At 37.4% G+C, this 12,656-nt stretch overlaps 1 protein-coding gene and 1 long non-coding RNA gene across 2 annotated transcripts in view; one reads left to right on the forward strand and one right to left on the reverse strand.

Annotated features, from left to right (window-relative positions):
- LOC106868928 (death-inducer obliterator 1) overlaps nucleotides 1–12,656 on the forward strand; it is a 41,576-nt gene that overhangs the window by 5,968 nt on the left and 22,952 nt on the right. Inside the window, exons 4-5 of the mRNA XM_014914392.2 lie at nucleotides 500–924; nucleotides 11,403–11,554. Of these exons, the coding sequence (XP_014769878.1) occupies nucleotides 500–924; nucleotides 11,403–11,554 (577 nt within the window). The remainder of the gene's footprint in view (nucleotides 1–499; nucleotides 925–11,402; nucleotides 11,555–12,656) is intronic.
- Nucleotides 3,324–5,632, reverse strand: LOC128249361 (uncharacterized). Its single transcript, XR_008265461.1, has 3 exons — nucleotides 5,550–5,632; nucleotides 4,979–5,091; nucleotides 3,324–3,581 (listed from the first exon to the last, which is right to left on the reverse strand). It is a non-coding gene; the product is annotated as an uncharacterized LOC128249361 (long non-coding RNA).

The raw sequence follows: 12,656 nt of genomic DNA on the forward strand, positions 1-12,656 counted from the left end.
TGTCACGCAGCAGATCCCCATAATCAAGTCAATGTAGAGTTTCAACAGAAACCAGTTTTCTTTTTTGTGCAACCAATGGGTTGAATGTTTAGCTGTTGCATCATCATCATCATCATCATCATCATCATCATTGTTTAACATCCACTTTCCATGCTAGCATGGGTCGGATGATTTGACTGAGAACTGGTGAAACCGGATAGCTACACCAGGCTCCAATCTGATTTGGCAGAGTTTCTACAGCTGGATGCCCTTCCTAACGCCAACCACTCTGAGAGTGTAGTGGGTGCTTTTACGTGCCACCGGCACGAAGGCCAGTCAGGCGGTACTGGCAACAGCAACACTCAAAATGGTGTATTTTACGTGCCACCTGCACAGGAGCCAGTCCAGCGGCACTGGCAACGAACTCGCTCTTTATTTTGAAATAATTTTTCTGTTTTCTGCATTCTAGATTTATGCGTTGTTTAATTTTCTAAATTGATTTTTTAATTTCTCTTTGAAGGACTCCCTTCGGAATGATGCTCCACCCTTTAACTGGTCCGGTGAACCAAGAATGAGCTCAAAAAACCAACTGGACAGTTGGATGAACAGAGAACGAGCACAGTGGGAAGATAACAGATGTGATTTTGGCAATAACAATAATAACAACAATAAAAGTAACAACAGTAATAAACCTTGGGGACATCCTCAAGGCTCTCCTGCACCACCTGGAAGAGACAGAGACATGGACCCTGCCTTTCATAAAATCTCTAACCCAGATTTTTATGATCCCATGAATAGAGTGAATAGGTTAGGAGATATGAACAACCGTCTTTATAATGCTGATAGATGTAACAGGCCCCCACCAGCAGCAATGCCGCCTTCTAGAGACTTAAACCATAACCGCTTTAATTCATCCTCCTCAGATCAACAGTTTTGGAATGAAAGGTAAGGATATCTCTGATGTGTGTGTGCGTGTGTCTGTGCCGTGGATGCGTTTATCAGTATATTGTGCTGTTGTGTTCTGCATGATGTACAGTCGAGAACTTTGCAGGACCGGTTACTTTACAATACCTTTAAATGATGACGGCTGAAACCTCATGTTAATCACAGCTATAAATACAATGCAATATATAGTCTGTCAGTGTTGGGTGATTTGGTTCATTCTCATTACTTCCTTCCTTCTCTCTTTCTCTCTCTCTCTCTCTCTCTCTCTCTCTCTCTCTCTCTCTCGATCTCTTGATCTCTATCTCGATCTCTTGATCTCTATCTCGATCTCTTGATCTCTATCTCTCTCTCATAGCTATGTATATTTATCTGAAATTGTGTTTTTAGTTAGATGTATTTCAGTTATGAATTAACTGAGAAGCAGGATAATTACACTGCCTTTTGTTTTAATTGATTTTGAAAAATAATGAAGAATTTATTAAAATAACTTTGTTGTTATTTCGTTGGTGTTTAGAATATAAATGAACTTAGAATTTTGATGGAAGTCTTTTAGATTATTTTAATATGAGGAATTTGTATTGCGGAACTAGGGGTTGCTTCAGGTAGGTCAGCCTCCAAGGATTAATTATCTGTCAGAGGGATACAACACAAGCAGTTTAATGTGCTCTGTGCTGGGTCTCTCCTGTGATTTGAGTTATCATTCTGGGGCAATGTTGCAGCAATTTTAACTTCAATTATATGCATTGATACACAAATATACATATAATTATGCATGCTTAACTATGTTACATTTGTTTATTACTTCAAAGAGCAAGGTTCCTCTCCCTCACTGTTACAGATCCTCTCAAATGTGTGATTGGTTAAATTATATACCTACTCTTTTTGACTCTCAACTTAGTTCAGTCACACTGTATAAAAAGAAGTCTAGACGTGTATTTTGTTTATAATATGCACACACACTTTCTCTGTTTTCAAATATTTTATTAGATTTCATGCCTAGTAGTAGCTCTTAAATGATAGCTCGCAAGCCAACATACCCACTGAACAGAATGCCAGTCCATCACAGAGTTACTCATTTACCACTGAGTGAATGGGAGCAATGTGAAATGAAGTCTTTTATTCCAGAACACAACGCACTATTCATCTGGGAATCAAAGCTTCAGTCTTGTGATCACAGAATGCAGTACCCTAACTAATAGATCATATGCCTGTCAATAAGGCATATAAATATTACAGCTGAAATCTTATTTCAATTATTTGAAATTAATAAAATAGAAAATCAGTGAGTTGACAGAATCATTACCATGCCAGGCAAGATGCTTATTGGTATTTCATTTGTCTTTATGTTCTGAGTTTGAGGTTGACTTTATCTTTCATCTCTTTGGGGTTGATTAAATAAGTACCAGTTGAGCATTGGAGTCGATGTTATCAACTTATCCCTCCCCTCCAAATTGCTAGCCTTGTGCCAAAATTTGAAAGCAATATAAAAAGATTTTAAATTTACCATTTTTTTCTATACAATAATCCCTCGACTATCGCAGATGTTACATTCCCAAAACTCCTGTGATAGGTGAAAATCCATGAAGTAGAAACAGTACTGTACTGTATATTTTTTTTTTAATTATTTTTATAATTTGTATATATTTATTTTATTATAAATGCAAAGCAACACAAGAATTAAATAAGCGTGTCGTTCTCCCACTGGCGCCAGCTATCCTGAGGGAAACTTCGGAGGGAACCAGCTACTAGACGGCTCGATTGTTCTTTCACCCCTACACCTGGTTCCAATGATCGATTTGCACGTCAGAGGCGCTTCAGACTTCCACCAGAGTGTCCTCTGGCTTCGTCCCAACCGGGCGTGGATCGCCATCTTTCGGGTCCCCAGCCACCTGCTACACCTCAGTCATAAGCTTAAATGATAAACCACAATATGGCGAGGGATTACTGTATATATATTACAAATTTAGTTTAGTTTTAAGTTTAAAATCTAAACTGCACTTAGTAGTCCCTCTACTGCATATATATATATATATATATATATATATATAGTTTAAAGATCCAATAGAGGTGGAATCAATAAAAAAAATGTACACTATATAGTGAGATAAATATCAATTTAAATACACAACTGAAAGAGCTACTAATAATTTCCTGCTTCTATGATACTTGAACTGACATATTTATATAAATATGCTATGTATCTTAAAGTAATCTTTCAGGTTCTGTTTATATGTTACATATATTTTTTAAAAACAAGATCCATTGTGCAGTAAGAAAAAAAAAACATACGAAAAACATGAAGTTTGATGCCAAAGAAATGGAATGAAAAAAAGAAACAAAACCAAGAAAACTAAGATCCTCATCTTCTTTGATTGCAGAAAGCTCATTAAATACAACTGGTTTAAAACAAAATAACAGAAAATACATCAAAATCTGCAAAATTTCAATCCGGAGTAGGTGGTGCCCTCCAATTTGATAAAAGATATATATTCGTTTATTAGATTTTAGCCATGCTGGGGTACCACCATTTAAGGGTTTAGTTGGGCATATTGGCCCCAATTATTATTTTTTTTAGTTTGGTACACATGCTAGAAAAACATGTTTGTTGAACTACTGTCTTACTGTACATCAGCATCACTGTTTCCAGCAACATAAACCTAATATGGAAGACAGATGTTAAATGTTGATTGATATATGTATGTATGTATGTGTGTGTGTATATATGTATATATATATAGTAGTAATAAGGATTAAAAGAATCAGACAGATCTCACATTAATCTCTCCACCAACTACATGGCTAGCAAGAATGACAGTGGTTAAGGCTAGGATAAGCTGTAGCATCTTCATGAAAATCCAGGAAGTACAATTGTGGAGAGGATGTATATAAATAGAACAGATGTTTTATATATGTATATATATACATGCACATAGATGTGTATGTATGTGTATATGAGCTGCTCCACATTGGTCACCGGAGTGATATTTGATCACTTTACATGTGTCTGAGTGTCGGTTAGGTGTCTGGATTGGGACAGCTTACCTCATGAGCAGGTAGAAGCTCTTTAACCTTGGTTGGTAATCTATCTAGGAGAAGGAAATCTCTGAAATAAAACCTGAGGCCTTGGAAGTTCCTGGTTTTGTCAATTCTCTTGTCACACCGGTGAAAGTCTTCTTGGGCTAATAAGTGGGGGTAGTGCAGTGCAAGCTACACCCACTAAAAATTATTCATCTGCACAGGTACTTCCTGTACTTCAGATCTTGGTAAAATCATTCAATTGTAACACATAGATGTGTGTATGGTGAAAGATACAACACAAAGACAGCAAAAAATACGAACCCAGAGTGTATTAGGTTGATGCTCAGAAAATGGAAAAAAAAAAGAGAAGGAAATGCCTTTTATGTTTCAAGTATTCACTCCTTCTGAAAGACAAGATAGACATGAAAATGGAGAACTAGAAACATGCATATCCAATACACACTTACACATACTGGACTTCAAAACTGTTTCTGCTCACCAGATTTCACTAAAGGTTTTAATGACACTGATTAACTCAATTTTAATTTTTTTTTGTCTTTGGTCAGTAAGTGTTATTTCCTATTTGTTTTTATCTCGAAATCAAAGGAAATGACTACTATTCCCTTCAAACTTTGCTTTTGTCACCTGGACATCAATGTTTTGAAGCTGACCTATTTTCCATTACATTTCAGACAGATTCAGCACTGAGTTGCTGAAGCAGAAATATCGTTATAGCAAATATTCTGCTCCATACCACAGATTTGCTTGTCAGTTGATTGACAGTTGCTTGAGCCATGTCCCTTAGAAAATGAAAATATGTGCATCTCTGATGATGAGCAGAAGTAGTGTGGAGCATTATTGCCATGTGTTGAGAGGGGTTCTTTAGGGTTTGAATAAATATCATAATAACAAAAGTATAGTTTGAAGGAAATATTAACCATTTGTCATCATTTCTAAGGGTAAGCAAACAGGAAATAACAGTTGCTACCCAAGGACAAAAATCGTGTTACACAGGATTATTGTAAATGTGTGTTACCTTCTTACAAGCAGTGTCATTTGTTTCCATTCCTCTATGAAATCATTCCAGTCATGGGGAAATATTGCCTTGCTTGAAAACAGGTGAAGGTTGGTGGCAGGAGGGGCATCCAGCTGTTAAAAAAAAACAATTTGCTTCAGTGAATTCTGCCTGACCCATGCAAGCATGGAAAGTGGATATTGAAGTCATGGCGATGTTAAACTAGATGTAGAAGGTTTCTGAATGTTGTTTACAGATGTATTTTGTCCTCTTTTACCTTTTGTTTTTTCACTTGTATCAGTCATTTGACTGTGGCCATGATGGGGCACCCTCTTGAAGAATTTTGGCTGAATGAATCAACCCCCAGTCTGTTTTTTTTTTTTAAGCCTGGTACTTATTCTATCATCCTATTTTGCCAAACCACTCATTTACTGGGACATAAACACACAAACACCAGTTGTCAAGTGTAGGTGGTGGGGGATGAACAAAGGCACACATACACATACAACCAGCTTCTTTCAGTTTCCATCTACCAAATCCACTCGCTAAGCTTTAGTTTGCCTGAGGCTATAAGTACAAGACATCTACCTACCCGAGGTGCTACGCAGTGGGACTGAACCTGGAACCATGAGGTTGGGAAGCAAACTTCTTACTACACAGCCACTCCTGCACCTGTCATGTATAGAATGAATGGAATAAAAATTTATGATTGCACAAAGTTTATCATGACACTACACTCACAAACACACACACACACAGCCACTCAGGTATCCACTACAGGTTGCTCAACCTGCTAGAAATAGCTAATTTCTCTACAAATGACACCTTACTTTCAGAGAGGAAGGACACATTGGATATATATATAGTTTCAAAATAAGGCAGGATGGTCATAGCTAGAACACTTTTATCAAGAGTGCTTCGTAAGCACTAACTTAGGCTAAACAACTCAATAACATGTAGTGACACATTTTTGAGGAGCCTCTGTATTCAATTTATGGTATAATAGCTGAAAAGATTAGTTTGAATTAACAGGCTTTCACACTCCCATTTAGATCAACAAGTATTGACTATCGGTTTCTAACTGTTTTGATACTAATCCGCCAGAAACTGCCATTCGTTCTATGATACAAACTTCCATTTTAAAGTGATCTAAATTAAAACCTTCTGTCAAAATTTCGTGTTTATTTCAGTTTAATATTGAAAAAAAAAAAAAATGAGTTTAACAAATATTTTTATTGTTTTCAAAATTAGTTGAAACAAAGGCAGTATATTTCTCAATGGAAATATGGTTAAGAGAGAGTTAAGAAACTTGCCATGTATCATTTTGTATCACAGTTTTCAGAATATTTAAAACATTTAAAAACAATACAATTATTGGTGAAAAGCAACATAAAAATTTTGATTTTAATCCTTTCGTGACTCTCTAATGGACACAATCAAAGGATTTGGAGATACTCTTTACTCTTTTTACTCTTTTACTTGTTTCAGTTATTTGACTGTGACCATGCTGGAGCACACCGCCTTTAGTCGAGCAAATCGACCCCAGGATTTATTCTTTGGAAGCCTAGTACTTATTCTACTGTTCTCTTTTGCCGAACCACTAAGTTACGGGGACGTAAACACACCAGCATCGGTTGTCAAGCGATGTTGGGAGGACAAACATATACACACACATACATATATATATACATATATACGACAGGCTTCTTTCAGTTTCCGTCTACCAAATCCACTCACAAGGCATTGGTCGGCCCGAGGCTATAATAGAAGACACTTGCTCAAGGTGCCACGCAGTGGGAATGAACCCAGAACCATGTTGTTGGTAAGCAAGCTACTTACCACACAGCCACTCCTGCGCCTTTTTTATAATATGTTTTTTTACTTGTTTCAGTCATTGGAATGTGGCTATGCTAGGGCATCTTGAAGGGTTTTCTGAACAAATCAACCCCAGGGTTCATTTTTGAAGTCTGGGCACCTATTCTGTCGGTCTCTATCACTGAACTTACAGGAATGTTAAAAACTGACACTGGTTATCAAGCACACACACACACACTGGGTTTATCTCAGTTTCTGTCTACCAAAACCATTCACAAGGTTTTGGTCAGTCTGGGACTATAGTAGAAGACACTTGCCCAATGTGCTGGTGCTGCACAGTGGGACTGAACTCAAATCCACATGGTTGGGAAACTAGCTCCATATCTGCGCAACCATGCCTTTTATTATTATTAATCGGCCATTTGAACACAACTAGAAAGGTCCTTACATAAAATAGTGTTGCAAAGCTTCAATTTTAAATGAAGATATTTAAAAGCAGAGTAGGTGTTTGACAATTAGAGGTAGTTGTAGGTAGATTTGGTTTTAAAGAATTTATATAAACAATTTGTTGGTCTTTGGCAGTATGCTGGAAATTACCATTTTATCAGTTTTATTTGTATTGCCCCAGGAGTGAGAGGCATGCTTGGCTTAAGTGATTAAGATACCGCATTTACTGAGTACTGGTTTTATAAACTGAAAGTTTATAACAGATAATAATAATAATAATACATTCAACTTCAGGTTTGTGTGTGTGATAAACTACACACACATACATACTTTTACAAGAAGAATGATTTTGAAATTTAGGCCTGTTAGCTTTCATTGGACTGTCTGATGAAGGCTAGCTGCCTGAAACTTCGAAGTTATTGTCACTATTCTTCATGTAAAAGTATAAATATGTGTATAGGTGCAGGAGTGGCTGTGTGGTAAGAAGCTTGCTACCAAACCACATGGTTCCAAGTTCAGTCCTGCTGCATGGCACCTTGGGCAAGTATCTTTTACTATAGCCTTAGGCCAACCAAAGCCTTGTGAGTGGATTTGGTAGATAGAAAATGAAAGAAGCCATATATATATATATATATATATATCATTTAACGTCTGCTTTCCCTGCTGGTATGGGTTGGATGGTTTGACTGAAAACTGGTAAACTGGGGAGCTACACCAGGTTCTGATCTGATTTGGCAAGGTTTCTATGGCTGGATGCCTTTCCTAATGCCAACCACTCCGAGAGCATAGTGAGTGATTTTTCGTGACCCCAGCATGGGTGCCACTCACCTGGCACTGGCATCAGCCAGGACTACAGTCTCACTTGGCTTGACAGGTCTACACAAGCATAGTGTGTCGCCAAAGGTCTTGGTCAGCTGTCACTGCTTCCGTGAGGCCCAATGCTCAAACGGTGGTTTTTACGTGCCACCGGCACGGGTGCCTGTCAGACGGTACTAGCGTTGGCTACAACTACAATATGTATGTGTATATCTGTGTGCGTGTGCGCCTTTGTGCCTGTGTTTGTCCCCCCTCCCCCCAATCACCGCTGGACAACCGGTGTTGGTGTGTTTACATCCTTGTAACTGACAATGGAGTAAGTCCTGGGGTTGATTTCTTCAACTAAAAACCCCTTTAAGGTAGTGCTCCAGCATGGCCACTGTCAAATGACTGAAACCAGTAAAAGAATAAAAGAATGTACTCGACGGAAAGTATTGGGTAACCCTTCAGATTAATGTAAAATAGTTTTACTTTTAACTAAACATAAAAACAAACATTAAGACATGTATAACCAGGTTACTGTTGTCTCCCCTTCCATTCAACCACATCCTTCCTGTCAATTCAATATATGAAACCATTAATCCAACCATGTTTTGTTTCTCTTTTCCTTTTCTTTCCTTATTCCTTTCTGCTGAGCGCAGTCTTGAACTGTCAAAGACTTTTCCATTTTTTTCTGAGTGTTAAACTAATACACCTTGTTTGTTGTTCCCTTGCCTGGCTCTGTCTCTGTTTTTTTTTTTTTTGTACATTTAAACCACACACACACACAGCCACTTGCATGTTAATTTCACGAGCAGGCTGTTCCATTGATCGGATCAACTGGAACCCTCAATGTCGTAAGCGACGGAGTGCCAACAACACAACAACACACATTTTTCTCCCCTATTTTTCACTTGTTTCAGTTATTGAACTGCAGTCATGCCAGTGCACTATCTGGAAAGGTTTAGTTGCACAAATTGACCCTAGTACGATTTTCAGCATATCATGCAACCAAGAAAAGGTTCACTAAATAGCTTATTCATTTTCCTTCTTTCTCAGTCTTCACCCTTTGATTATTATACATTTGGTGAAAGTGGTAAGCTGGCAGAGTCGTTAGCACACCAGGCAAAATGCTTGGCAGCATTTCATCCATCTTTACATTCTGAGTTCAAATTCCACTGAGGTCCACTTTGCTTTTCATCCTTCTGGAGTCGATAGAATAAGTACCTGTTGAGTACTGGGGTTGATGTAATCGACTATCCCTTCCCCCAAATTTCAGGCCTTGTGCCTATAATAGAAAGGGTTATTATACATTTGGTCTCTTGAGTGAACCCCTATATCCAGCTGGTATTACACAACTTGTTGCAAATAAAGGATATGTTTTGGTAAACACCTGCACACCACAGTTTACAACAACATCTCGGACAGTCATGAACAAATTATGACTCACAGGAATTTCTGAATGGCACACCTGACCAAAAATTACCTAGAATTTTTTTTAGTAATGTGGTCTGCATGTTGAAACCACATCTCATGTGAACTGCTTCTTGAAAAAAGATTGCCCATACCTGATCTAGTGCAACAATCATTTTTAAAATCTGATGTTTATTCTATCAGTATCTTTTGCTGAACTGCTAAGTTAAGGGGACGTAAACCAGCACTAGTTGTCAAGCAGTGGTGGAGGACAAACACAAAAGCACATACCCATATGATGGGCTTCCTCTCAGTTTCTCTCTGCCAAATTCGCTCACAAGATATTGGTCAACCTGGGGTTATATTAAGACACTTGCCCAAGGTGCTGAGCTGTGGGACTGAACTAGAAACAGTGATTAACATTAAAGATATTTTTTTAAAAAATGTAATGGATATAATTTTTGATTGCTTAGCATCTAAATGAGGTGAAGCTTTATCTTTCATACTCTTAATACTGCAAAATCCAGAATGGTGTATATGTATCACAACCAGCTTTAATTACATTAGACTGGATATATTGTGAGCAGGGAGGAGAGACAAAAGATATCTGATTTCTGATCATCGTTGTCATGGTAATGTCGCAATCCAAAAAAGATAGTGCCAACTAACTAACTATGCAGCATGTTCTTCATTAAAGATAGTAAGGTATTCTTTAAAGGTTATTCAACTGTTATTCTTAGCATTTCAAACAATCTCATAGCGACTCCATTGTTGGCTCAAAAGAAAAGAAATAATTGTTGTTGATAATGAATTGATATATGTAAAACTGAAATTATCACTTTTATCAAATAGACTATAGGATATTGTTAGAGATTGCTGGTTATAATGGGCTTCCAAATCTTCCTGGATTGTAGCCCCTTCTGTTCCATTTTGGTGCAAATCACTTAAATAAATCCTCCTTCTAGATGACTCTTTCTGATCTCTTGGATACATCTTGGTAACTGTATGAGTCCATCTGCTATCTGTGAAGCTTGTAACATGAAAAATTGCCTTCAAAGCAGAAATTTAAAACAGAAGTAATAAATAAGACACTTATGTGTGTATGCTAAGAAGTTTGTCCCCAATCAAATGGTGGTGGATTCAGTCCCACCGCATGACACCTCAGGCAAGTGTCTTCTACTGTAGCTTTGGGCCAACCAAGACCTTGTGAGTAGATATGGTAGATGGAAACTAAAAGAAGCTTCTCATCTATATATATATGTGTGTGTTTGTATCTCTTTATCTTCACATTGCATGACAGTTGTTAATGATTGTCATTCATTTCCAATATTCTGCATGAACATAGGTAAATATTTCTTGGGAAATATTTACCTTGCTCGGAATCAGGAAGGGCCATAGAAAAATCTACTTCAATAAACTCTATCTGACCCATGCAAGCATGATGATAAACAAAAGACAAAAACGAAAACAACATAGCCATCACTTGCAAGCGAGTATGACTTGTTAACATATGCCCTGATTTCACTAATTGTTTCAGGTGTCTGTGTAGTTATGAGCAGACAAAAGGCATCCCATCTCAGCTTTTCGCCCTTTGACCAGCGGAACATGACAACAGGAGTGGAAGAATGCTGTACTACCAGCACCAGGCTGGTGTTCATTTCAGCTGAGTAGACTGCGGCATTATGAAGTGAAGTGCCTTGCTCAAGGACGCATTCAGGAATCACCTCTTGACCATATATGACCATGGGTTCAAAATGCTAACCACTTAACAAATACACTAATAACATCTGAGTAATTAACTGTTGCAAGTTATCTTTACAGAAATGTCAAGGAGTGGTGATGGGGGGGGGGGGCATCATCATCCCATTTTCTGCTCTATATTTTTTGTCAGTTGAGTTCATGCGAGTGAAATTTTCATGATTTAAAAAAAAAAAAATTTTTTTATTGTCATTGTTTGTTTATTTTTATTTTGTAGAGATCGGAACTTCCCACCCAAAGAATTTGATGTACAAAGAGGCAATAGGCATCCGAATGAGAGATTCCATCGTGGTGACTTTCTCCCTCCGTATGGAGAAACAATTGATTATGCACATCGACCTGCCAGAGAAATGTTTGAACCTGATTCAGGTAAGGAGAAAGGAAATACTTCTTTGCTTTCCAAATTTCTGCCTAATGTGCTCATCATCATCATGGTTTTGTATTTGCATCTTTTAATTCGGAAACAGATGATGATACACACTTTTACCTTCCTTAGTCTTCTATCTATCTATCTATCTATCTATCTATAACCACTGCATCAAGCATTGCATGTAATCCAGTGGTTCTCAACTGTTTTTTGCTCTTCAGAACCCCCTTCAGTTCCAGTTTTGCTCTTCAGGACCCATAGCTATGCGACATTAAAAAAATTCTCTTGCATTTATAGAATGAAACATTATTAGGAACTGTATAAAAAAATTAAAATATTTTGTATAGTGTAGAAGCATAACAAATTTATTGCACATAAATTTTAGCAACAACTCCTTATGTGGGCCCCCAAGGGTTATATGAACTCGGGTTGAGAACCAACTAATGTGGTTCTTTGTTCTGGAAACTGTTGCTGCAGTACTATAGCAATAGCTCCTTTTGTTTCTTGTTTCTCCTTAAAAAGGGGCGAAAAAAAAAAAAGACATCCATTACTGAAATGTCTTAGTGCATAAAGTTTTCTTCATAGGAAACCTACTAGGGACTAAAACAGCATAAGTAAAAAGGGAGTTCTAGAAAGGCTGAAGTTCTGGTGAGGAATAATAAAGGAAAGTTTTGAGGGTAACAGACATAATTGTGTGGAGAGAGAGAGACAGGGGTTTAGGAGGATGATGGTGGTGGTGAATATGTTGGCTGGGCTGGGGACATGAAATGCAGTGAGCTGATTGAGAAGGGTAGTCTGTTGTTGAAGTATTAGGAATAGCACAGAGAGAGAGTATACAATACATTTATGAGTCATTGATTATAGTGAACTTTTGCTAATCAGTGTATAGTGATTTAAAAAAATGTTTTTTTTTTATGTGGTTTAAATGTTTGAGATGAGTTGAAATTATAATTCTTTGGACTGTTAACTTCATTTTTTGTAGGTTTTTTCTTTTAAATTTCCGTCTGGACATTCAGCCAACCAAAGCCTTGTAAGTGGATTTGGTTGATGGAAATTGAAAGAAGCCTGTTATATATATATATATATATATATATATATATATAT

The sequence above is a fragment of the Octopus bimaculoides genome, chromosome 14, assembly GCF_001194135.2.
Source record: "Octopus bimaculoides isolate UCB-OBI-ISO-001 chromosome 14, ASM119413v2, whole genome shotgun sequence".
Taxonomy (NCBI): Eukaryota; Metazoa; Mollusca; class Cephalopoda; order Octopoda; family Octopodidae; genus Octopus; species Octopus bimaculoides.